The sequence below is a fragment of the Haliaeetus leucocephalus genome, unplaced genomic scaffold, assembly GCF_000737465.1.
Source record: "Haliaeetus leucocephalus isolate CR32 unplaced genomic scaffold, Haliaeetus_leucocephalus-4.0 Scaffold417, whole genome shotgun sequence".
NCBI lineage: Eukaryota > Metazoa > Chordata > Aves > Accipitriformes > Accipitridae > Haliaeetus > Haliaeetus leucocephalus.
Window position 1 is genome coordinate 821,430 of NW_010972853.1, and position 27,212 is coordinate 848,641.

Genomic DNA, 27,212 nt, shown 5'->3' on the forward strand with positions numbered 1-27,212 from the left:
CACAGCCTGCAGCACTGAGAGTCTGAAGACTGGGCAAACCTCTAGAAGAGGAATAAGGTATGGGGTCCCCCTTACAGAATTGAGTGCAAATGGAATGATCAGTCTCAAATTAAAAGAGGGGTTTTTCTTAAAATTCAGTTCTGCTAAGAAATAAGAGCGGGGGAAAAAATAAAAAGAAACATCCTCTCTCACCCCCTGCAGTTCTGGCTCACCAGTGAATTTTTGCATACAAGGGCATCTAATCAAACAAACCTCAAGTCTGCATCAAAAGATCACGCAGCACAGCATCTCTCAGGCAGACAAACCAGGATCAGGTCCTCCATCTCCTGGTCTCTCCATAGACAAGGGTATTTTCAGTGACAGGAACCATCATGCCAGCCAATGCAGCCAAGCACAGAGCTGAAAGTTTACTCAGGCACAGAAAAGTGGCTTGAGCTGAGAGGGGAACTCTCCTGGGGTCTGATGCTGGGACCAGACCACTAAGCTACACAGCATCACGTGTCCTCTCCTGCGTCAAGCAGTTCCTGTCCCCTTGTCTAGCTGCAGTGCAGAAGGGCAGGGCGAAGGGAAATGAAACCATACTGTCTTTCTGAGAGATCAGAAAGAGACTCTCAAAGAAAAAGCCCAAGAGCAAAAGGATTTCCACAGAGGAGTTCTGGAGAGGCAGGGGGGAAGCGCACAGAGAGGCAGTAAAGCAAGGGAAGAAGGGGGTAGGGAAGAAAGGAAGTAAGGTTATTCTATTTTAGCGTGATTTCCTAAGGAAATGAGCCTTAATGCAATCATTTAGCTGGTTTCCCTCTCCTTCCCTCTACCCCCCAGAATAATACGTGAACCAATTGGCCAATTTCATTCAAATGTGAGAGGGAAGCAGATAGGAAATTTCTACGTGACTTGTGAAAAATGAGGAGCTGCATAGAAGAGAGCCCTGCTGAGGGCAGAGTTGCTAAGCAGAAAGCTATGGGGCCCAAGGTCAGGAGCTGGCAGAAGAAGAATTAGGAGACACAGAAGGCAGATCTGGAACAAATCTCATTTCCTTTGCTAACTTGCTCAGAGACAACTCACTTTATGCTAGCCCTAGAAAGGGCCAGGAGAAAATGAAGGGGATCCAGAGCTACCAGCTCTTTCTGCAGAGTTCTTGGTCTCTACCATTCCCTCATGGTGGAGAGGGACTCACTGTAGCTTCTGTTTTCAAGCAGTCAGCCCCACCCAGAAGAGCAACGGCTGACCTGTCAGTGAGGGCACACTCACTCTGCTCCTTAGAAAGATGTCAGGAAGGCAAAACCAGCACAGGCTGGTAGAATAGCATTTTTAAGAGCTGCACAGACACCTATGCCCAGCACATCTTCCTAGCAGAAACAAGGTAGGCGAACAGTAAACTATGGCTTGTCACTCCGTTAAGAGGCAAAAAGCAGAATATAAAACAAGCAGCAATGGGAGATAAAGCAGGTCACAGGCAGAAAATAAGGGATAAAGTCCAATTAAGTGAGGAGCCAGCATTAGTTAAGGGACCTTAGTGCACCAGAAACGCTGCCCTGCCTGGTCCATGCAGTGTCAGGGAGCCAGTTGGTCCACGGACAATTGCCAGCTGTGTCCTCTTTCCTTGCTCAGGGGGCACCAAGCTGCTGAAAATCCCTGCTAAATGGAAAGAATCCTGTCCTGGCCAGACTTTGAAGAAGAACTTTCAATGCTGAGCCCGTTCTTCCCCCACGGGACCTCCAGGCATCCCAGTTTCTTTCCTGAAAATTCTGATCCCAGACATGTTTTCAAAGGGCAGACAGGCAATAAACTAGCCCCCAAGACACTCCCAGCCTTTTCCAGTTCACTGCTGACACTGGAGGTGATCCAAAATAACACAGAATAAAACCCATGGTAAAACATGCATGGTGAGGGAAATCCCGCATCTCCTCAACAATATTCTTGGCCCCTTAAGAGTCCCAAGGTGAGACAAGGGAAGAAGGCAGAGACAGGATCTCGTTCCTCTCTGACCTGGAAGTTCTCTGTCCTTGAATGGATCATCAATCTCTGTGCTCTTCGATCTGGCATCGCTTTCACACACTGGGGTCTCATAGCTGAAAAAGGAGAACAGCAGATGCTAAACTATGTGATATAGCTTTAGTGTCATCAGATCATTGCTAAGGGGTTGTGTCTTATCTGCTTACTGCAGGGGAAACCAATAAATCTGCAGAAGAAATATTATTCTCAAGCATCTGTCTGTTTACGGACAGTTGGTAACAGCAGCAGAATTGGAGAGAGAAGGAAGAGCATACTCTGAAGTCCAGAATCAGCTACCAACCCAAACCCACAAACAGCACAAGGCCCTCTTCCAACTCTTGTAGGCACAGGCTGAGCTTTTTTTCAAAGCTGTCCATGTTCTGCAGAATCACTGTATCTAGCAGAGTTTAGGTCCCAAATCCTACTGGCCTGTTCTTATAATTTGCCAGACCCACAGTTTCTTTCCAAAGCCCAAGTGAAAAAAGATTCCCCAGGCAGTTTTAAGATACAGAGTAACTTAAAGAAAAATCTATCACTGGTTTAAAATCCATGAATGCACAACCAAGCAGTCTTCTAAATCTGTACTGGTGAGGGTCCAAGCGGCTGCAGCATGGAAGTATAAAGCAGAGGATAATGCACCAAAGCCACTTGCCTTTTCACTGCTCATGCCCCTGATCTGTACTCTTGAGAAAAGCCCTGTTTCCTGCTACTGCCCAAAAGCTGCAAGCCAGAGAAAAAAAGGCCGATTGGCTTGAATACTTAACACGGAGGAAAGTAAGGGCAGTAGTTACTATGCACCAACTCCTACAGAGAGGGAGCTGCAGAGTAACATTCAACAGGGAACATCACAGAGAGTGTTGTGAGCTCTAGGGAAGGTAGTACAGAGCTGACTGCTCTAGAAGCAGGAACTTATCTGATATAGCTACAGTATTTTTTTTATAAGTCATCTTCTCCACGCAGGCATCTCACCAGGCCTATAGCTCTTACCGAGTGGAAGTACCAGGCAGCGGGCGTCCCGTGTCCACGAGGACACACCAGCAGTACCCAGTCGACTGATGGCATTGCACTGGTTTGTAGAGCCCTCCGGGAGCGCACTCGGGGATGACGATACCCTCGCGGGGATTCTGCCTGGCCTCCTCCAGGGCGCTCTGCCTTTCCTGGTCACAGGAGTGAACTTTCTCTGGAAGACGGGAGGGAGGTTGGAGGGGGGGGGTGGAGAAAAAAAAATCAAATCAAGATCATCTTCCTCAGCTCAGCAGGATATGGGTATCCTTCACATCAGGAGACCTTTGTGTCTGTTTCCTTCTCAGCAAACACCAGTAAGTCCACATCCCTAGGGACTCGGGGACCTCTGGTTAGTGAGCTTCCTCCTACATTTAGCTGTGACACAAGAAGATTATGGATTATAGACATTGACTGCCAAGTGCCTGGCAAGCCAGGAACAGCAGGAAAAACTGTTCCCATTCAGCTGGGTTTTGGAGCAGAGCTATCAGATAACAATAATTCACTATTGCTGCAGCCACGGGGTAAGCATTTCCCAGATGATGTTTTCACATACTGAAAGATCCTAAATTGTGACTTGTATTTTCAAACACAAGGGCAAACACCCTGCCCTACGCCACATCTCTTTCTGCAGACTGCAATGCACTCTCCCCTCTCAATAGCATCTCTCCAACACAATCCCAAGAGGAGCAGAAGGTTTTGTTTTAACACTGCCTTATCCGGTGCAGAGCGCACCTGCACACACCTCAGCAAGAAACAGAATGGGATATCCCATTCTACCTATACTGCCATCACCTCTCCAGCACACTCCACCTTTGTCTTCACCTGGAAAACAGGGAACCCAACATTGCTTCCTACCACGGGGTAGGTAGGACCCTGTCCCTTAATAGCTTATTACACAGATAAGGTTATTTCCAAAGACATCATCAACCAGAGAACAGAGTACACAGATGGCATGCACCAGAGAACAGAAAGAAGCCCAGAAGTGGCTTCTGCAGCCAGCCTGCCACCTTCGACCCTAGTGCTGCCTCTTCAGCCACCGCGTGCAGAGGAGCGACGGATGCATGGAGAGGTGCCAGGCTGCTGCCTCTTATATGGACCAGCCATTAAAAGGGGAAGAGATGCACAGAGTACCTGTGGTTCGTTAAGAGCTATTTGGCTTAACAGCCGGAAGTTCTCAATTAGAAGTCTTCAAACATTCTGGCCCTTTGAGGAGTAGGAAAATTATTTAAACTTTAGAAACCACTGAAGGTAGCACAGAGAGAAAAAAGCGTGCATGTAGGACAGAAAGCAGTCAAGGCAGCTGATCACGGGATTTAAAACATGTCTAAGTCTAGGGTAAAAAAAGACAACGGTGTAACTCCTAACTTTTATCATTAGGAGCGTGACAAAAATAGAAGCAGGAACAGTTGTTCTCTCCTTCCCTAGCTTTCCTCTCTCTTGCAGTTTAGTGTGTTTTTTCTTTTCTTTTTATAAATAAGCCACAACATCTGAAATTCTTTGCCACAGCCAAGAGTCCCCTCAAGCTTTCAATACATAAAATGCTTCAACACTGACAGGCAATGACACCACAGGTTCATCCCAAACCTGCAGATGTTTGCACGGTCAGCCAGCAGACATGGCATGACCTCAGCATCCTGCCCCCGGGACAGGCTCTGCACACAACTAACACACGCTCACTGTGTCCGTGTATCTTGCCTGCCTGTCTGTACCCCATCAGTTACATCTTATATTTTGGTCATAAATTCTGGTGCAGAGAGTAATTTTTGTTCTGTATTTGGGGAACAGAAGGGGTGCCAATTCACAGCTAGAATTCCTCAGCTTGGTAGCAGCAGGTACAACACAAAAAGCTCCAGCAGGTCTGCACAGCATCACCTGAGTACAGCACACTTTGGGTACCAGAAGCACTTTTACTGGTTTCTAATTGAACTGTAGCAGCTGAAGAGTCTCAGAGACCCAGAACGGTCTCCTTCTCAGCATTTCAGATCACGGTCGAGACTGGGAATGTGAAGGGCACCTGAACTTTGCCACGCAAATCCACACAACCAAAACACAGAATAGAAACTTTTAAGTGTCGGCAAGTCTGACTCAAGCAGAGAGAAACTTGATCGGGAAGGAGCAGGAGGGGATAAAGTCAACAAAAACTGAAAGGGAGCTCAAGCCTCAGCTGATATTTAAGCTGACTTCACTTTGCTGACAGATTTCACATGTGAAAAAAAAAAAAAAAAGACCCACGACTGTTCCCAAGCTGTACATGGACAGAGAAGTCATTGAGCAAGAGGCCTGCAGGCTCCTTAACAAACCACTTACATCACGAGGGGCCCCCGCTTACCCGCGGTCTGCCGACAGTAATTCACACCTTGGCCCTCAGGTGAGGAGGATCATTTATGCAGCTTAGGGAAGCAAAAACAGGGGCAGAATTCCCTATCATCATTTTATATAATAAGCAAAAGAAAAAAAAACTTCTGCCGAAGAGAACTACATTCCAGGAATTTTTCTATCTAAATCCCCAAGGCTTCCTGAGTGCACAAAGTCAAACCAAGGTCTCTCAAGTCCTTTGAGTCTTGCAAAACTAGCACTAAAAATGACTCTGAAAAAAAAAGTGGGTTTTTTTTGTGTGTCAGAACAAAAAATATGCCACTTTTATTGAAACCAAGAAAAAAAAGAAAGAATGTCTTTGAATGAGTTAGTACCTTATTTTACATACACTTGCAGTTAGGTATGCAAATTACACAGAATAAATGTACATACTTAGACACACATTTGTACTACGCCATTAAAAATGGCAAAAAATTCTCTGCACATATTAACAGAAATTTGTGGGAATTGAATAGTCACAGCACTTACTACCAGAACACAGAACTAATTGGTAGTCACTCCTGTTTGAAGGGTGTTTAAAGGCTGAGTGAAACAAATCTTACAGGTTTTGTTCAGCTGACATCAAATAGATGTAATGATGCAAAATCCGCCATCGTCACTAGTATTCAGTGGCCCGTCATTAGCAGTACAACTGAAGTAGTAGGGAGATCAGATTTTTCTCATTTCTAGCATACATCTAGAAGTAGCCACTATGAAAGTCTCATCTATTCCGTTATATCCTGATGAACATAAAACAGACATACTGGGAAAAACCGAAGGCCCAACTTGTCTGTTTCACCTCCAGCCATGGCCAAAAGCAGAAGCTTAGAGGAGAACAGAGGAACAGGACAAGCATATACTTCTTTCCCCCATGTATTTCATGTCTCAACCAGCTGTGGATCAGAAACTTGCAGAGACAGACATGGAGTTTGTATTTAGTGAGTGGCAATGGTTTTTCCCTTCCACCAGTTTGCCGTGTCTCCCTTCATAAACTTTTATTGACTATGACATCCCGCAGCTAGTTCTGTGGCTTGACTACATGTTGTATGTGGAACACAGCAAATCCTTTGGTTCGATCTAAACCTGGCTCCAACTAGGTTTGTTTGCTGACACCCTAGTTCTTCTGGAGGATGAAACAGTGAACAGTTTGCAGTCTCCCTCTCTGCCTCTTACTACTTTGCAGATTCCTATTCATCTCTTTTACATGCTGAAGAGTCCCAGCTGACCCAGTTCTTTCTCTGAACCCTTTCCAGATCCACCATACCTTCCCTGAGCTAGAGGGGATCAGAATAGCAAACACATTCACAATAAATGGAGGCTCTGACAACAGCCTTATGGAAAGTTCCTTCAGTGACATCTGTCTACTAAGCAGAAGAAATTAGTAACTAGCTCTAGCCCCCAGAGAGGCTCTTTCCGCCAGGCTACCACTCTGACAGCACTTAATTCCCTTAAAAAATAAACATGAATATTAACAGTTAGGGTGTACTTCAACAGCCAGCAAAATCAGCTGGGAAATCCATACCATCAGCTTCCCTAGTATGGGACTTGGCATGAACTGAATACACTGTCACCCTGAAAGATGGTCTCGTGGGTAATGAAGGGACCATCAAATGCTATCCCAGCTCCAGGACACTGAAGTCAGGCTGTTCCAGTCAGACTGCTTACTGGAAACTTTGCTGTTGTTGCCAAGGCTAGGTTTATGGAGGACAGTGAAAGCCTATGGCCAAGCTAGAAAGTTTAATGCCAGCTATGAAATTAAGCTGTCATCTTAGAAAGCAGCGTATATTTATTATACGTGCAGGGTACTTAAAAGCCTACTCCCTGTTTGAGTTAATGGGGGTCACAGGCACAGAAAGATAAAGAAAAAAGGTTTTCCTTCTTTCCCTATATTAAACATTTAGAGAGAGAATATTTAAGACAGCAAGTCAGTGGGACACAAACAGCCTTCCCAGGACCAACAATAATATTACAAAACTTTTTTTTTTTTAAGGCACTGTCACATTCTCCTGTTTTCTGCCATCTCTGCTTTGACTTAAGACAACCATCAGCAAAGAAGCTGAGTAACACTTGCCAACTTGCTGTTGCTGGGGAGCGAAACCTTTGGGAGACAGCAAATCTAGATTACAACAAATCCAATGACAGCAAAAAAAAAAGATAGGGAATGCATGCACACACAAAGGAGAGAATCACTGGCAGAAATATACGTTTAACTGCTCAGCTCTAAAATGCTGTTTGCTCCTTCTTACTCTTGACTGCTTCTAACACTGCTTAAAACATTAAAAAAGTACTGTCTCTGAAGCCATGAGCTATTGCAGAAAAGCATGGCTTGGACGTCTGCAGTTGTACATTATTTATGCAACAATTTTCCCCTAGTAATGGCCTTCTGAGAAATACATGGTCAGATTCATAAAAAGGTCTCTCATTCCTGGTCCCTTAAGTACACACATTCAAACTTACATCTAGTGCCTGCACAATAAAAATAAAAATGATGGATGAGGTAAGGGACTCATCTGACTGTCTAATAAACTAGATGGTTATTAAAGAGATGGGGTGTTTGTTTACCTTACAAAGGTGAGAAGAGAGGGTGTCTAGCAGCATCTAACCAAAGGCTTGTGCTTAACAGTTCTCATGCTCAGCTTGCATGGCTAGATGCAGCCAACGTGCTGCTCTGGGGACAAGGCAGCCTCCCCCAGCTGCTCTCCGGACACATAACAACTCTCATAGCTATCACAGCCAAAGGACCAAGCATCAATCACTGGGGCTGTGAGGATGCTATGGATAATTAGGGTGGGACATAAGGAAGATATGCCACCCAACCACTGCAGATTATTTTTTGAATATTGCTCTTCTGCACCCAGGTTTTCTCCTATTAAAAGAAGACTGTGACACCAAAGCTAACCACCTTGGAGAGATCCCTGCACCCTTGAGAGACAGGAGTCCTTCTTCCAAACCAGGCAAAAGAGAGGGTCTAACCTCCCTCTGTGCTTCTGCCCAGCCCCGATGAACCTATGTGAGTAGCCTAACCCCAGAGCTACAGGCTATGCCAGGCAGGGCAGATTTCCTTCTCTTTCCCTCTCTCATTTCTTTTGACCAGAAATTCTGTCTGGACCGGGGAAACTTTTCCCATGGAGTTCCCACAAAAAGCTTCAGTTTTAATGAACAAGCATTCATCAGAAGGCGAGGAAAAGGTCTTTTACTGAAGGATTCCTGACCAACCCCATTGTTAGTGCTGCAACAGGGACCTGACTTCAAAATACCATTTCAAAAAAATCAAACACATGCCTCTCCCAAATTTTTTTTGTTCAACTCCAAGCTTTCCCCTCCATGAGGAACTAGTGCAGCACAGAACGAAAGGCAGCAGCATGGATATCTAGTGCCAAGTTCCTACTGACATCCTGTGCCAACCCAAAAGTGAGGACTAAGAGTCTTTGTGCCTCACACTTCCTCTCAGTGAGAGAAAGTGTCTGCCTGTCTCCCAGGGAAGCTTAATTCAAACAAGGTTATTTTCTCATTTTTATTTAGCCTGTCTTTACGCTGCTCTGGCAAAGAAAAGGAGCCTTGATCTGGTTATTTTATTGTAGCAGGTACACCAGCTTAAAGGTGCTTTTACATTGCATAAGGGAGCTCTAACGTGAACAGGACCCAGGTCTGCTCCAGAACAGGTGCCTCATCCCAGTACGGAGCTTACAAAAGCTGTGGGCAGAAAGAACAGCCTCATTCCACAGAGAAAGTTGAGCAAGTATCAGCAGCCCAAATGAAAGTATCAGCAGCCCAAATCTGCATCCCTTGCACCTCAGGGGGTAAGAAGAATTGGAAGAGCCTTGGGTTTGGACATGCACAAGGGCTGGTAGGACTAGCAAAGCAATGCAGTGAATAGGCACTAGCTGCCTGTCCCCTGAGTAGGGCTCTGGGTGAAGGGAGAGGAACAACCTCTTCTGTGTTTACTAGGAGCACAATAACAGCTGAGCAAATACGGCTCATGGGGATAGCGTAAATCTCTCCGCACCTCCGTTAGTCATCAGCACTGCTACCCGCTCCACCCTCTTCTGTCTGGGACTGTGGCTCTTCCAGGGTATTCTGGCTAATGTAAAGGTAAAGAATAAAACAAACCTTACAGGTGCTCCCAGACTGTACCAGTTGAGCAGTCCTTGCTTTACCTTGGTACTCACTCAATTTCATTTCTCAAGGCATAGGCTACAGAGGAAGCAGAGCTTACTACACGTTCCAGTGCTGAACAAGTACAATGCAGAGGTTTAACAGGTGGCTTATAATTTTTAAAAATACATTGTTCCAAGTGGCTCATTAAACTTCAGCTATCCAGGAACACGTCCTTCCTCTACCATTTTCCTTCTGCTCAAAGCGATAAAGCTGCACTGCACTCCTGCCAGTGTTAAGTGATGAGAAGCCTATTCAGTACCTACCCTCGAGCTTGAAATAAGGAGGAATGGCCGAAGGAAGCACTGTCCCAGGGATTAGAGTGAACTTGCTGAGGGACTTTTTGATGCACAACTTGTGCTCGCTTTGCAGAACCTGTGGGCATTGGGTGCTGCCCAGCTAGGAAAGGAGTCCGCTCCACCAGGTTTCCAAACTACACAGGAATAAAGCTCCCCACCTGAGCATCTTGCAACCTGCCAGTTGAAAGCTACCTGTCCCTGCAATTCTAACTGAACTGTCTTTCAGGCAGGGCTTGGACTCTTTCTACCAGCCCATCTCTCAAGCAGTCAGTCACACAGTCCTAGCCCTCCTAGAGTTGTAGCCAGACTAGCTGAAGATGGCAGAAAGAGAACAATACCTTTTTTATGGCTACAGGACATCATCCTGGCAAAAAAAAGCAAATATTTGCATGTTCATACATAATGCATTAAACGGAGCTCCAATTAAATCCTGGTTCATTAGAGTAAAAGTTGTGTCATTCTCATAAGCAAACGAGGGAAGTGTAGACTACATACAACTACTACAAGATAGCTGCCTAACACTGCAGGTTAAGAAAAACATGGTCCAAGAGGAAAAGTCCCAAAAGTTCTCTGTGAAACACTTCTTCAGTATTGAAAGTGATCATAAGACTTATCTTGTATCAAATTAAATGACCAATTTGGCTAATGGAACATAGCACCAAATTTACAGACTGAAATTCAGGAAAGAATTCAAAGTCATCTTTATAAATGGTTTTAAATCAGCATGATCACAAGTTACAAGTATAAACCGTAACAACCAGCAAGGAGAAATCCAGTGCATGGAGAGGAAATTACTGGCGAGACAGCAAGACTTGGAAAAAAATGGTCAGGAGCTTCAATAGACCACAAAAAAGTCTGCAACTTCATGACATTGAAAACAACAACAACAAAAATGAAAACAGGTAAATCTAGCTGTGGGATGTAGTGACAGGGGCCTCACATAAGAAACAGGCACTAAGGACTGGTGAGCCTTTAAATCAGCCCTGTGTCCAGCTCTGGGCACTGCACTTTGAGGGAGAGGTGGACCGTTTGGCAAGAGTGCAGGAGAGAGCAAAGGGAACAGGCAGAGGTCTAGGAAACTTGATCTATGAGAAAAGGCTGAAAGAATTCCATTTGTTTAGTCTAGGGATGACATTCAGTCTTCTGAAACATAAAAGCTGTTATATAAAAAAAGATGGTCATAGATCATTTTTTTTCTTCCCCATGGGTAGTTCAAGTAGCAGTCATCTTAGTTGGAGAAAGGAGATTTAGGTTTGATATAAAAAAGCCCTGGTGATTAACTGTTCGCTCAATGGAAGAGACAAAGGGATCCCTGTCGCTGCATTAGGAACAGGTTACACACGACAGAGCTGCTGTTAACTCGATGTAACCCTGAGTTAAAACGGGGAGGAAAAAACACTATGGGACCTCTTCAGGTCTTTTCCGCTCTCCTCACACAGACTGAGAAGCTCCAGGAGATCCTAGATGACTGAGGCAACCTCTTTGCAAATACAGCCTAAAATCTTGGAGATATTTGATTTGGTTTAAGTTTCCAGATTTGGCGGTCTGATCTTCCTAATGCACCTGGCTTCCATATTCTGTATGACAGCTCTCGCTGGGCAGTAGCTTCACAACAACAACAACAGTTTCTGCAGTCTGAGCAGAGAAAGTTTGCCACCAAAATGCAGCCCTCTTCAGTTCTTTACATCAGGACAGTTCCTCATCAGTAGAGAAGCTTTCAACCTTAGACACTGCCCTTGTGACTTTGAGAGGAAGCTACCCAGAGCCTGCATTTTTTCTTCCCCAACTCCCCTTTTCCATTTCACATAGTTTCTAAGTGCTGTTAGCTTGTGGCATAACTAGCTTTGAGATAAGCCACCTGCCTTTGAACACATTCATTCATTTTCCCTATACTCCTTTCTCACTGCACTCTTTCCACACTGAGGAATGCTATTCAATAAAATGAGAAGCCATAGGTGTTTCCACTGGAGCCTTAACATTATTGGGAAACTATTTGCACTTCCACACCTGTTTTTAATAGTGCTTGGAACAACTACCACAGCAATTGTTGGAGAACTTGCCTACCTCTGCTGGCTGGAGTATACGAGCACACTATTTTTACGGTATTGTAAGTGTATAACTATAGGACACCAAAGAGAAAGCTTTTGAAAACTGGCACAGGCAAGTAAAAAGCATTTCAGACTGGTCTTCCTAACTACAGTAATATTCTTTTTTTATGCTGCTCCTGGTGAGTAAAAGGAGGGGAAAGAGAGACAGGTTTATAGTGTGATGAGTCTTTTCATGTAATGACAGATCAGCCTTTCCCCTACAGTATTTAGCACTTTACAAGGAGGCAGAGGGAATTGCCTCTGACAGGAGTACTAGCACTCACTCTTGGACATTCAGCTTGAGCCAGCTGTCTCTGGGCAAAATGTTCAGGCTTTGGAAGTTCAACAACATAACATGGGATTCAGACATCAGCCACAGGACAAAGAAACTGCTCCCACTTCAGCAGTATCATAGATGGAGGTAGCCCTCTTCCACGCTCTGGGTTGAAAGACAAGGGAAGGACTACAGAGTGATACTATAGCTGAGGTTAGAGTTCTTTTCAGCAGGACTTCTCTGAATTGCAGCCTTACACAGGCAACAGTCCCTCCAGCTGTGGGACCCCATGCATTCTGGGGGTCCCAGCTCCAGAGAGAAGCTGCAGCTTTGTGCTATCAGAGCCTGTTCAATGAGCCTAAGATGAGGTGGGAGACTGATGACACCATCAGGATCACAGACTTCCCTGCATTAGAACTAGTGAAACCAGAGAAATGCCATTCCATTCACCCAAACTCAGGGTAGCCACTTTAACACATCTTCTTCCCTTATGTGTTCCAGGAGATTGAATGCTACCTTGCTTTTTAAACATCTCTTTGTTTGGCTCTGAAGGGGGGTTCTCCGCCCAGCCTTCTTTCCTGACTCTTCAGAGACAACCCTTGGGACCTTCTACCAAGAGGTCTTTCCAGCAACTTGCACACCATTTCAACAGCCTGAAAAGCATGCAGTTTAGCCACCCCTGAACTGCACCACAAAACGTACTCATTGGTTCCCATTGACCACTTTCTTATTTTGGTGGTCTGGCAAAATGCAAAAATGAGATGACCACGAAGAGAAAGGGAACATGCGGATGGCAGCTTTTACTCATGTCCTCTCCTCCCCCCGCCCCGAAACATACACAGTACTCTTACAACACAGCTCACAAGTATGTTGACATCAGTTTGAAACTAAAAAGAACACTGTTGACGTATAAGGAGGTTGTAGCGAGGCGGGTGTTGGTCTTTCTTCCCAAGTAACAAGTGATAGGACGAGAGGAAATGGCCTCAAGTTGCGCCAGGGAAGGTTTAGATTGGATATTAGGAAAAATTTCTTCACCGAAAGGGTTGTCAAGCATTGGAACAGGCTGCCCAGGGAAGTGGTGGAGTCACCAACCCTGAAGGTATTTAAAAGATGTGCAGACGTGGCACTTAGGGACATGGTTTAGTGGTGGACTTGGCAGTGCTAGGTTAATGGCTGGACTTGATCTTAAAGGTCTTCTCCAACCTAAGTGATTCTACAGTTCTATGACATTTTCCTCAAATGTCCCATGCTGCTGCTCCACAAGGCCTACTGATAGTCCTGCAGGGCCTCATACATTTCCCTTACCTACTCACTCCACCTCCAAGACCCACCAAAGCAGAGAACCTCTTCACTCTAAGCCTGGTACCAGAAGAAGAAAGCCGTCATGGGAGGGGTAGGGTTTTCTAGCAGTTCTGAATGCAGCTTTGCTCCCTCACAGCCTTGTGCTCTACTAGGTGATATCCGTGGCCTCCTTGGACAATGCTGGGGGCAGCAGACACTTGTAGGGATACATTGATCTGTGTACCACTGAACCCTTTTTTTCTTCAGTTGCCTCCTTGCAAATCACTTGCAAGCCCCACCAGGGCTTTTGGTTTCAGGCGAAGCCTAGGTCTAATAATTTTCCAGAGGGAACCTAGGAGCGCAGGTCAAGCCGTTACTTTGAAACAGGTCCTCCTTATCTGTGGCACCTTAGAAATATTATAATCTTTCTTGTGAAGTTGACAGGAACATTTCAAGAGAGGCAGGAAGGTGAGTCAATATGCGTAGTCTATCTGCAGGCATCAGCATATGTTCAAATGCATGTATGAAGTGCAGATCCACATACAAGCCTGTGCAGAACACTGTTATTACATACTGCAAGGAGCACTTTGTTGCTAAGGAATTACTTCAGCAAATCAATGAAACCCCTCCAGTATGAACCAGCTTCTGCTACAAAGCAAAACAAACTCCATAAAGTTGACCTATCCATTCTCTGTTTGTCCCTGTATGTCCAGGTAATGTCAGGTGCTAGAGCTTATTTTCTTTCCTCTCCCCTCCAAATTCTCAGTGGTTTTAAATGCAGGGTTGGGTTTTTTCCCTTTTACCCCAGCTTCTTATATCTTTGCCCCTCTCGTACTGCTCACTGTCCACTCGCCTTAACTGGCAGCTGTAGAGTAGCAGTTATGACTCCATGTCTAGAGTAATTTGTTTTCTTTCTTTGGGGGATAGGGAGGGGGAAGTGACTGAATTCTTTGGGAATGATTTATCACACAGCGCTCAGGGGGAGCTTCATTTATTTGCCTAGCTGCATATGGTTTAACACCTACGGTTGCATGCCGATTATTATACAATGTTATTTTTCCCACTTGTATACTTTGCACCTTTTCATAGAGCAGATTAACTGGTCCCCAATGGCATGTTATTTATAACTTTGTTTGCTGGCTGTCTGGGAAGGGTCCTGATCCTAGATTCTTCCATTCTCACTGCTTCTGCTCTCCCCTACATACTCCCTTCTTCACTACACCTGTCACACTGAGACCGTGGGAGAATCGCACTTGGGCATCACGTATATTGTACCTTCTCAGAACTTCCAGGAGGGAGGAAGAGACAGAGGCCTCCCAAGCAGCAGTCAAGACAGGAAGGGGTGGTGGAACCACAGATGGAGCCAGAGGGAAAGGAGGGGTAGAAAGTAAGGGAGAAACATCACATTTTGGCTTGCAAGGAAGCAGGACCTCAGCAGAGAAGAGCAGAGAGATTTGCTGTGAAAATGTAATGGAATTTCATATCATACTCAAAAGAAGCTTCTCCTGAGATTGCTTCTTTTGATATCAAGCCAGAACCTAAATTAAAATGGATTCAAAACCAAATCAAAACAAACCCTCACAAAAAAAGGGGTGGGAGGACTAGTACAAAGGTCTGGAGATAAATAGTTCTGGCAGGTGGGACAGTCAAGTGACACATTTTAGCCCAATAGTTTTGACAGGTCAGAGGATCACTGTGTTGGGAGGCACTGACTCAAGATGCGGGACAAGAGCCAAGGAGGACACACTAACAGAAGACAGTAGAAAAGGCAAAAGCTTTCTGACTCATTGGTTCCCTCCCATGAACTCTTGCTCTTGACATCATAACACTTCTTTTTTCCTCTTCAGCTATGGGGAAGTTCAAAAGCCACTACTCCCAGGTGTTATGCTCAGAGGAGATGGAGGCACCAAAATGTTCACCAAGGAGGACTGCAGTCAGCATTAGGATGTCATTCCCAGGCACGAAAATTCTTCAATTCCAATGCCACTGTAGCATCTTATTCAGATGTCACTAAAGCACAATTGTGCCTGGCTACCTCCCCTTCTCAACCTTTCCTGCCAAAGTGAGATCAACTTTTGCTTCCACCCATCTCCTCCACTTGGTGTCCTGACTAAACTAACCAGCCACAGATTTTGGGGAAGAGCCTACAATCCTGTAACAGACATTTGGACAGTAACATTAACACAACTGGCATGGAGAGACAACCAGTCAGTTTGGAACTAACACATGTCATGGTTTAACCCCAGCCAGCAACTAAGCACCACACAGCTGCTCACTTACTCCCTGCCCCCCCCCCCGCCCCCATGGGATGGGGGGAGACAATCAGAAGGAAAAAGGTAAAACTTGTGGGCTGAGATAAGAACAGTTTAATAGAACAGAAAGGAAGAAACTAATAATGATAATAATAACAATGATAAAATTACAATAATAATACTAATAAAAGGACTGGAATATACAAAACAAGTGTTGCACAATGCAATTGCTCACCACTCGCTGACCGATGCCCAATTAGTTCCTGAGCAGTGATCCACACCCCCGAGGCCAACTGCCCCCAGTTTACATACTGGGCATGACATCACATGGTATGGAATACCCCTCTGGCTAGTTTGGGTCAGCTGCCCTGGTTGTGTCCCCTCCCAACTTCTTGTGCCCCTCCAGCCTTCTTGCTGGCTGGGCATGAGAAGCTGAAAAATCCTTGACTTAGTCTAAACACTACTGAGCAACATCTGAAAACATCAGTGTGTTGTCAACACTCTTCTCGTACTGAATCCAAACCATAACACCATACCAGCTACTAGAAAGAAAATTAACTCTGTCCCAGCTGAAACCAGGACACAACTAGTTTAGTAGTAGCAGAAAGTAGGAGAAAAGTAGCAGGAGATGCAGAAGCCCATGGTCTCACATGTCTTTAAATAATGAGGTGAGGAGTGCTGTGCACCATGAGTAGAACAAGATAGCTAAGGAATAAGGCTGAGAAGACGGGATAAAAGACAGGTGAGAAACTGTCCCTATTCAAAACAGTGCTTTGCTTTTCAAGAGCCTCATCTGAATTTACCTGCAACTCCCTGGTCTCTGCAGTGTTCCACATTTCCAAGGCACAAGGAAATTTGCTCCAACTCCAAATAACTATACATTCAACACAAATGGGTGCGCTGTCTCCCCACTCTGGAAAATAACATAGGCATTCAAGCTCCTTGTGGTTACTCCTCACTGCTAAAAAGGAAAATCCCAATAACAAATCAAACTTTTGTCTAACCTTGGCTATTTTTGGTGTATCCCACCAAAACTGCCATATTCCTTTTTAAGGGCAAATCAGCAGGCCCTCCCTGTTATATGTCAGTTGGTCTCACTTGACAATCTGACTCAGGAGGAACTACATTGATTCTCAATACAGGTGGCTTAAAAGCAGACTCCTTGTTTATGTATGGGATCCTATAAGGACTCCATATGGCTAAGGCAAGATACCATGAGCACATTTCCCCTAGGAGCAATCACTATCCCTGATCCTTAAGAAAGGCGTGCCGCAAAATGGTATTACTTCCTACATAAGTTCTAGAAAGAGGGAGCTATTTTGGGGTGCCATGTGGATCGTCTTGCCTTTTTTTCCCTGCAAGTGGGAAAAAACTTAAGGAAGGAACACAGACAAACCACAGAACCCAGGTCCTGGCAGCACACTTGATATAATCACAACCCACCTCACTGTGCAGATCTCTGGAGACAAACTCCACCCAAGAGTACACAGACTCCTTTTGGGGTGGATGGTGAGGTGTGCTTCTGCTTCTTGCAAAAGCATATATGGATACGCAGCTTTCAACCTGTTTCTCCCTTTCAGAAGCCCTAAAAGTTTGGGCTCCGAGTGAATTCAATTAACAAAAAGAAATGTGAATGCCACCATTCTTGTTTTCAAAGCTCATTTACAGTTATACTCTGTCCACTAAGAGCTCCTGACAACAGAAAGCTCTATCACTGGAAAGCTGTCACATGAGATGCCTGCATGATGCTTGGGTGCCAGAGCTGAACAGAATAGGCCACATGGAGTTGGCCCCCATTCAACAAGCAAGATTTTGAAATAAACAGCTATGGGGTTTTTCTTTCTTTTTTTTTTTTCTTTTTCTTTTTTTTTTTTTAACTAGGCACACACAAACCTGTCTTCAGCTGCTAACCTTAATATATTACTCATTCTTCCTTTCAAATAACGTCATGTTCAAAACTTCACTGACTGCAGAACATTTACTTGAGATTGCTACTGCTGGTTTCTCTAGAGCTGTTTATTTTTCCATTCATGAGCTCATTACATCACTCTGTGGTTTTCTTAAAGGTTGTCAGGGTAAGCTGGATACAGGCTGGAATCTCTTGCTAACTAAACCCAAATCACTAAGTAGCACAAATGGATTTGGAGATAACCCAACTCTCGAAATGAGGAACAACCATAGATTCTTCAGTGGAGATGAGGTGCTCCCAAACAGGCAGACATTAGATGTATTTTCTTGGAAGAGAGATATGTTATCAAGTGTTTTCCTAGATTAAGAACTGTAAAAGAATAATCGTTTGGACTGTTGCAGGCTGGAATAGGTCACAGGGAGGAGGTAGGAAAATAAGAGGCTGAAACAGTAAAAGCAGAATGAAAACACAGTTCCCACCCATGCTGATTAGAGAATGGCCACTGCAAAGGTCCCATCTGTATCGGCTCCTGCTCTGGCAGTATTAAAAATCAATGACACATCACAGAGGGCAGTGCTAAATAACAGGCTTAGTTTGGGGTATCCATGTGTGTGCACATGCAGATGTGCATGTTTGGGGAACATGAAAATCAATTCAAAACAAACATCAAAAAATGTTTTTGTTACCTTGCCACAGCAAACAAAATATTGTATTGATCTAGATCTTTCACTTGCCCCAAAAAGAAAAACTGACTTTTGGGCTTTTAGGATTCATAAAGGCAGAAGACTTAATTCATAAGTGTAGAAAAACTGTAACTTTTCTACTACTCAACAGTCCAGATGTTAGACCATGTTCATATTTTGGTTCCTGCCTCTGGCCACAAGATTTGAACCTGCATCTCACCCTACTGAGAAAGAGATCTAGTCATCATTTCATTCTTTAAGGCAAGCTGGGGTAACAGCACTAGCAATCCCTCCTAGCAATGCTGGTTTACTTTGCATAGAAAAATTCACTGGGAAAACGCCTGGAGACATTTAGATTCTCAGTCAAGTGCTCTAATCACCAGGATAGAGTAATTCTGCTTTTCCTGATCCCTATCTTGATCAGTATTTACACATGCCAAGCGAAACTTAAATGGTCAAAAGAAAGGACTGTTTCAGGAGAACCTCTTCTGTTTGTCAACAGTAAATGGAAGGTGGAACACTCGGATTTGAAATGCAGCTCTTATGAGATACAGGCTGCGTATGCAACACAGGATGTCACCACCTCTGCAATGCTCAGCTACGTGGTGGTTGGTTCACTCTGAAGCCCAACATTGACTAAAGGCAATGACAGCGAATTACAGAGCCTATTTGTCTCCATATAGCAATTCTTAAATTCTCCTCATGGTTGATGTAGTGATGGTGCTAGCTTTCCAAGATGTCCAGTGTCAGTGCTGATTAGAGAGCAGCACACGTCCTCTGACAGTAGTATCTACTGGACTTCTCTGCACTGAAAAGGACAGGGCTATATAACGACCACAGGGAGGAGAGAGATCAGGGTTAAGTGTTTCAGTACACAAACTCCAAGGAATAGGGCAGGCTTTCAAGAACTCAAGACTAATGAAAAAGAACAGCAATAAAAGAAGAGTTAGGCTGGATTTTACAAAAAGAAAAATCCTAAGATTGAGTTCAGACAGCAGAGCAGTTTCCTGTGGGAAGTGAAATCTTTATTGCCTAAGGCATTTATGCTACACTAGAAAATGCTACTCTTCATACAGTATGAACATTCACTAGCGCTAAGGCAGTAGATTAGATGACCTACTAGGTCTTTTCTCACCTCTAATTTCACTGATCCCATTAAATTGCTGCAAGAGGATACCAGGCTGTATCTGCTTCAAGACAGTAAGTGCAGGCTCAGAAAGACAATATAGCTGAGTGAATACCAAAACAAAAAATTCCAATCTTGCACTAGTACAACTTAACCCTTTAAAAATAACTGAAAAATCAGAAATGTGCTAACCATTAATATTTCAAGCTGAGAAGGGCCAAAAGCAATTAAAAACATCCCCTAGTTTTGCATGCCCATCTCATGACAGCTGTTTCATTATCTTCAGCCAAGACAGACTTGAAGACATTTGAAGAACCTGATTCTAAATTATAATTTTCCTCCCCAGCTCTTTGTTGTTCAATCCCACCTATCCTACTGTATTGGGTTTGTGCGGCAGGGTTTTGGTAGCGGGGAGGGGCTACAGGGGTGGCTCCTGTGAGAAGCTGCTGGAAGCTTCCCCAGCTCCAAGTCAGAGTTTCCTCTGGCCCAGGCCGAGCCCATCAGCGACGGTGGCAGTGCCTCTGGGAGAACAGATTTAAGAAGGGGAACCTGCAGCAGAGAGAGGAGTGGGATGTGAGAGAAACCCCTGTGCAGACACCAAGGTCAGTGAGGACGGAGGAGGATGAGGGGATGCCCCTGCAGCCCGCGGTGAGGCGGCAGGCTGTCCCCCCCAGCCCACGGAGGTCCTCAGTGGAGCAGATATCCACCTGCAGCCCGTGGAGGACCCCATGGCCGGAGCAGGTGGATGACCCCGAAGACGGCCGTGACTCCATGGGAAAGCCCACTCTGGAGCAGCCTGTGTCTGAAGGACTGCAGGCTGCAGAAGGGACCCACGCTGGAGCAGTTCCTGAAGAGCTGCCGCCCGTGGGAAGGACCCACGTTGGAGAAGTTTGTGCAGAACTGTCTCCCATGGGAGGGACCCCACGGTGGAGCAGGGGAAGAGTATGAGGAGGAGTCCTGCCCCTGAGGAGGAAGGAGCAGCAGAGACGACGTGTGATGAACTGACCCCAACCCCCATTCCCCGTCCTCCTGCGCTGCTGGGGGGAAGAGGGAGAGAAAATGGGGAGTGGAGTTGTGCTGGGAATGAGGGGGGGGGGGCGGAGGTGGTTTTACATCTCATTATCCTGTTTTGATTTGATTGGTAACAAATTAAATTGATTTTGTTTTTTACCCGAGTCTGGTTTTCGCCTGTGACCATAACTGGCAGGTGACCCCTCCCTGTCCTCATCTCAACCCACGAGCTTTTTGTTATATTTTCTCCTCCCCATCCCACTGAGGGGAGGAGAGAGCAAGCAGCCATGTGGTGCTTTGCTGCTGGCTGGGCTTAAACCACACCACCTAACATTGCCTCTTAACATATATGACAAGGGATGAAAGGAAGGAAAGGTACTAAACAAGGGGGTTAGGCTTCCCTGGTTGAAAGAAACAGGCTAAAGTAGCCCACACCTAATATCAGCTAAACCATAGCCCTATTTTGAGGAGGCAGCATTTCTTGGTATCAAGAATTTGATGTAAGAAATGGAGATGGCTGTGTATTTGTATGGCCTAATGTGGAAATTTGGGGCTAAAAATTGGCAACCCAGTCTCTTAATGAGGTCCTACAGCAAATGAGTGTCAGGGCAATCAGTAAGGCTGAGTGAGATGAACCACACATCTCTCTTTAGCTAGCTGTAGAAACCACCTCTTACAGAACTCTCCAATTTTCCAGATGATAATTTATTTTCAATTTGTAGCATGCACCCACAATAACCATTTGAATAACAGAAATGACATGAGAACCAATTGAAAAAAAAAGCGGACAAAACTAAACTCACAAAAGGAACTCTTCCATGAACAAAATTCCGGTTTACATCAGGCAGCTTCCTGACTAAACACTTGAACAAATAGATTGCCTTTACAACGTGAAAGCCAGCCTACTTTAGCTCTGTTGGACCAAGAAAGGGTGGGAGACAGAGTCTCAAGTAAAAGATGCTCCTGCTCCCAAGTCCCTTTATAGCCTCCTAGAAACCAGATTTAGGAACTCTTATTTCCATTGCAGCTACCAGGTTTGCTGCATTGGAAGGAAAGTTGGTCTCCAACATAGGTAAGACCCATTACACAGGATTTTAATATTATCCCGTCACCTTCAATTGCACTGTGAGCTGCTGGGACAACCAGAGGCTCACAAAACACAAGCTACATTTGCTCTCCCGTGAAAGACATCCTTAAACAAGTATGCTGATACTCCTACAACATCTGAAGCTTCTGGATGATTCCCACTAGCAGTTCTTACACGACCCCCCTGCTATAAAAACAGTCAGGAGACTGTTGCTAAAACTGAGGTCTGGGCAATGATGGATGTCCTCCTGCCAAGAGCTCCTCTCCACCCTTCAGCAAGAGAATCTCACCTAACCTAGCACTGATTTCACCCTGTAGTTGGAAAGTGGCACAGGAAAGTTAAGGGAACTGCTGAGTGCCAGGACTGCTCTCTGGCTAATCCAGAAATACCAGGTGAGGAGGTACTTCAAGCTATCACAATTTATCTGTTCTGGGGACTGGAGTTATTCCCAACAGCTGTTCTAGGCATATATTGTTTCATAACATAGATGCAATAGTAGCAGCTCCTATTTAAACCTTACAGTAAACCCATGCCTTTTTAAGGCAATTTTCTTCTTTTGATATTCCCTTTACATTTTTCCTTTCTCCCACTTCAGTTAAAATATATCAGATAGAAACCATTCTTACCGAGAATCCCTAACTTTCCTCTTCAGATTCTTCCAGTTTCTTGTGATTTCAGTGACTTCACACAGTTTCACCTTCATCTCCAATCTCAAGTTTTACATCCTAACTTCACATCTTCCTGCTCCCCCTTTTCCTACTCACATTCATGATCTTTTCTTTGCTGTTTTGTATGCTTGGGTCTTCCCTCATCCACTCTTACCACAAAAATAATCTCAACATTTACTTAGGCCCAGACATAAATAACCTACTTTCAGTTGTGAAATAATGTAATCATTTCTCTATCAAAAAACATCCACTGCAGAGAAGAATCTTGAAGTTGCTAGAAAAGAAGCCCCTCTCTGTATTTTCTCAACTGCTTAGACCAAAACCACAGCCCAGATCTTGGAGCCAAATGCATCAGTTCGTACATCGATGAAAGACTGCTGAATAGCAAACAGAATAAAGATGACAGCTGGCCGGGATGAATTAATAGAAGAAGAAATTAGAGGCTCCCCAGTTACGGTTTGGGGAAACAGAAACATCCCTCATCACACATCGACTATGGCCTTCTGGACACAAAAAAGGATGCTATCTGAAATTATTTGATAGCCTACACTTCAAGTCCCGCAACACTGGAAAGCGGAAGGATAGCTACAAGGAAGAAAGAATGAAACAAGAACAGACAGTGAGGGACTGCAGCCTACTTAAAAGAAACCTTTTTTTCTTTTTTTTTTTTTTATGATGGAACATTACCTGAATTCCTTATACTGGAGCTGTTCAGTTTGGAATCTTTGATGACCAAGTGCTTAATCCAAAGGGTGGGTGCCGTGATTTCTGAAAGAGAAAAAATAACTACCTTAAAGAAACTACAGCAACTACTGAATACACATGGTTGTTACTCATGAGGACAAGATGTTTGCTACAATCATGCCTTAACTGATCCATCATCTTTGTAGAGATCAGGTCATCCCCTGGTGAGGTCTTCCACCTCTTATGAACCACTATTTGTAAATCTTCCACAAGGTTATCTCATTATCTTCCTGTTCCAGAGTACCTCTCTGCCAGCAAAACATTTTTATTCCCCTCCCTCTACCCCCCACTTCCTAAATTATCAAGTCTAAAGCCTTTCTCCTCAACACAAAGCGATCTCAAAGGTTATGTTCTGTGCTATAGTATATATTGGTTTCCAGATTAAAAAAAAAGTCAATTCAGACCTTAAATATTGCTTTAACAGCCCAAGAAGAGCTGACCACAGTCAGTTCCCTAAAACAAGCAACAACAAAATCCGAAATAAATAGGCAGAGAAATGAAGATATTTCTGGAAAGACTTAAAAGGAAGTCTGTTAAAGAAACAAGTTCTTCTTAGAAAAGCATGTCTGATGCACTACAACCAAGACATCCAAACATAAATTTGTGGGAAAAAAAGTGCTTAGAGCACCTCCTCCGAGGTGTTACAATCAACTTCAAAACACAGCAGAACTTGCCCTAAGCCACAGAAATGACACAACATTAGCACTTGATTAGAACTGAGCAAAGCAGTACTCGATACCATGGGCTAGACCTCCTAAAGTGACATTTTCAGAACCGATATTTTCTTTAAAAATTTCAGTTTCCACAAAAGCATGCCTTTAATACTAGATCCTGGAGTTTGTCTTAAGTTCCTCTAAGAAGTTTTTAGAAGAGTTTTCCTGCTCCCTTGTTGACATTTACATGGATCTGCTCAGCAAGGGAGAAGCTGGCTGACTGCAAGAGAAACTGATTACACATTATAAGAGCATGAAGGAAAAATGAAAGAGAATTTTTCCTTCCTAAATGTTTTCAGTTACATTGATTGTAGGCATTATTGTAATCATGTTCAGGGCATTTTTTTCATATGGAAATATAGGCTGAACACTGATATTCCAGCAGTAGTAAAAGTTTGCTAAACAAAGATTGCCATATCTACTGGTTTCACTACACTATTTCATTGTCACTCAGTGATGATGTGCTCCTATAAATACATATTCCCATAGACTTTGGGCCTTTGGGGGGGAGAACTACATCAAATTAAACACCGAGTGAGAGGCAGAAAGGGGGAAAACACAAAAGTAGAAAAAGTCCAAAGTGCTAGATGCAAACTCCTAAATCTGGGATGAAATTTAGCTCTGACTCTGTATTGTATGGACTGGGTTTGTCTACAGCTGAAAAACGAGGGACAACCAAAGTCAATAGATGACAAAGAACGGGTCAGGGCCTTTAGAGACCCAACAGTGCATATCTTTAAATGAGATTGAAAGGTGCAGGAAAAGGAATTGTCAGAAAAGAGGAGAAAGGAAAAGAAAAGGAAATGAATCCTTTGGAATCTACCATAAAAATGTACTTTCCATCCACTTAGCCTGGACATTTTTTGGAATACAGGTAAGCAACACAGACTCCTCTGAACAACAGATTTGTGGAAAGAGTAGATTCCCACTGAGTTAAGAGGTGAAGTTTACCAAAAAGAGAAAATGTTTAAAGAAATTATTCTTTAGGAAATGAATACAACTTGTACATTGAAACTAAATAGAGGGTGCATGCAAAGAAAACAGAGGGGGGGAATAAAATTTTTTTAATTTAAAACCATAGCAAGGACCATTAATAAAAAACTCTTCTGCAGAGGAGAATCTTGTCCTAAGAGGAGATTCACTATAAACATTGCTGAGATCTACATTGTAATGAAGTGAAATAATTTTTAAAGAGATGGCTGCTTTATGATTCAAACCTTGGACAGGAGAGTTTAAGTTATCTGATCTACATTATCTCTGGCACTGCTCTGTTATGCCCTCAGGCAGGATAGTAGGGAGTGGGAGGGGAACTTATTATGCCCGAAATGTGAATTTTCATTATCCTCTAATGTAGGTGAAAACATGAGAAAGGTGAACCTTCATCTTGGAGATGTTGAGGTCCAAGAAGTATCACACATTTCAGAGGCAGCTGAGTGTATTTAATGCCCTTTGAAAAAAGTCAGCCCCTTGTGGATTGAAGGTAGGCACCCAAAAACAAAGCATGAAAATAAATTCCACATTTTTATTATCCATTCACGTTGCTATCAGCTCTACCCTGGTTGCCTGACTTTGAATACACAGGTTTTCAGGAGCTCAGCAGATCTCAAACCCACTGAAATTGAATGGTATTTGGACTTTAACTCCTTTGAACACCTATGAAGAGTCCAGACCTGACAGGTGAATGGAGAACTGTTTTGCCCTTTTCTGTCATCTGACGTGTGTCAGACACCAAGTACAAGCCATTCCTCAAGAAGACCTACCCAAGACACTGGGAGAGTATTCTAGTGAAGTATCATGACATGTTTGCTCAGACAGAATCAAGGGATTGTTCAGGATGACATCCTGAGGTGTCTAGTCCAACCTTGTCCTCCAGACAGGTTCAGCTACAAGAAAAGATCAGGTTGCTCATGGCTTTATCCAACTGGCTCGAAACAGAAGGACAGAATATCGCCTCTCTGGGCAATCTGTTCCACTGCCTCATTGTCTTCACAGTGACTAAGTTTTTCCTTACATCCAGTCCAAACATTTTGTTTCAGTTTACAACTGTTGTCTCTCATCATGCATTACTGTGAACAGCCTTCTTGATAAACTTCCCTGTAGGTATTGGAAAGCTGCTATTAGGTCCCCTTTAAGTCTTCTCTTCTCCAGGCTAAACGCTTCTTACTCTCTTCCTGATGTACCCACTTTAAGCTACTGTTGGAGACAGTACGCTCAAAGGTGGTGGATTACACAAACTTTTGGTCAGACCCAGAATGGATTTTCTTGTGCTTAGTGCTACAACCACCACTGAAATCTAGTTAGTCCTATTTTACTAAGAGGGATGACAAAAACAGAGAGTGACAAAATTAGCAGAGGTTATTCATTGATGCATAGCTTGATTAACCTGCCTGTCATATTCTCTTCTCCCAAGTCATAAGGGACCCTGCTAATACAACAGGAAGCCATTGCATTACTCATTCTCTCGAGAAGTCTAGGAGATAAGGTCTTGCATAATGTATTGCAAGATTTGTGAAGGGCAATCTTTCACTGTACAGTCCAAGCCCATTTATAAGACTTGATTTCACCTACAAATCAAAGCGAAGGGTTTTGATTGAAAATGTTTTTCATAGAAGATAGGATAAGATTTTTTTCAGACTCTGCCTGTCACCAGAAGGACCAGAAAAGGTCTGTTCACTACATCATTTCTCAAGAACTTTGCCCAGTTCTATTTGAATGACCAAAACGTTGAGTTTCTCCTAGAAGGAGCTTCTGAACGGGCTGTATTAACCCGATCAGCTCACTCCTGCATTTTACTAGTGCATTCATTCCTTTGAATATCTATGGGCACCCTCTCAGGGGAAAACTTAAAGGCCAGAAGTTTGTGATTACAAACAGCAATTTAATACAACATCAGTTTGCTGCCAGGCGGAACTTTCTTTTGATATAAACAAGAGATAGTCAGCAAGGCTTCAGTCTCCTTTGTTTATTTGAGAATGCTTTTTGCTCTGAGGGCTTTGCTTTGTTTCTTAAAGCTCACAAGAAGATTCTTACAAACCCACAATCACTAAATAGAGGTGACAGGACTACAGTATCTTGCCATTAAATAAGCTTATTTTAGCAACAAACCCCCCCCACCTCATCACCTGTTTTTACAAAGCAGCAGGAGTTAACAGCACTACCTACTCTTGCTCAGTAGTCTCCATTTCTGCCTTTGATCGAGTTTAAAAAAAAAAAAAAAAAGAGTGTCACATACAGCAGCTGGGTATGAAAATGCATAGGCTTTCCCTCACTGCCTTATGGTCCACAGTTTCAGATGGGTCACAAGAGTGGTTCGGACTTCAGCCCATAGCTTGACTATAATGGTTGTGGATTTAAATCTGTAGAAAACATGCACTACTAAGCAACATGCAAGATATAAGCAGCTGCTAATAGGCCCATTCGCTACCCAAGGACCACTATCCCCACTAGTATTTATGTTTGTACGTGTAAAAGGCTTGAACCCTCTGTGATGACAGCCATTTTATCGTTGTTTCAAGGCTTCCAAGGGACTAAGGTCTGATATTCCCTCTCCAAAATAATACAACTGCAAGAT

The 27,212-nt window shown here is 43.9% G+C and overlaps 1 protein-coding gene across 1 annotated transcript in view; it reads right to left on the reverse strand.

Moving 5' to 3' along the window:
- SMOC1 (SPARC related modular calcium binding 1) overlaps positions 1-27,212 on the reverse strand; it is a 91,483-nt gene that overhangs the window by 20,998 nt on the left and 43,273 nt on the right. Inside the window, exons 7-9 of the mRNA XM_010574269.1 lie at positions 22,872-22,952; positions 2,980-3,172; positions 1,987-2,069 (exon numbers count right to left, since the gene is read on the reverse strand). Of these exons, the coding sequence (XP_010572571.1) occupies positions 1,987-2,069; positions 2,980-3,172; positions 22,872-22,952 (357 nt within the window). The remainder of the gene's footprint in view (positions 1-1,986; positions 2,070-2,979; positions 3,173-22,871; positions 22,953-27,212) is intronic.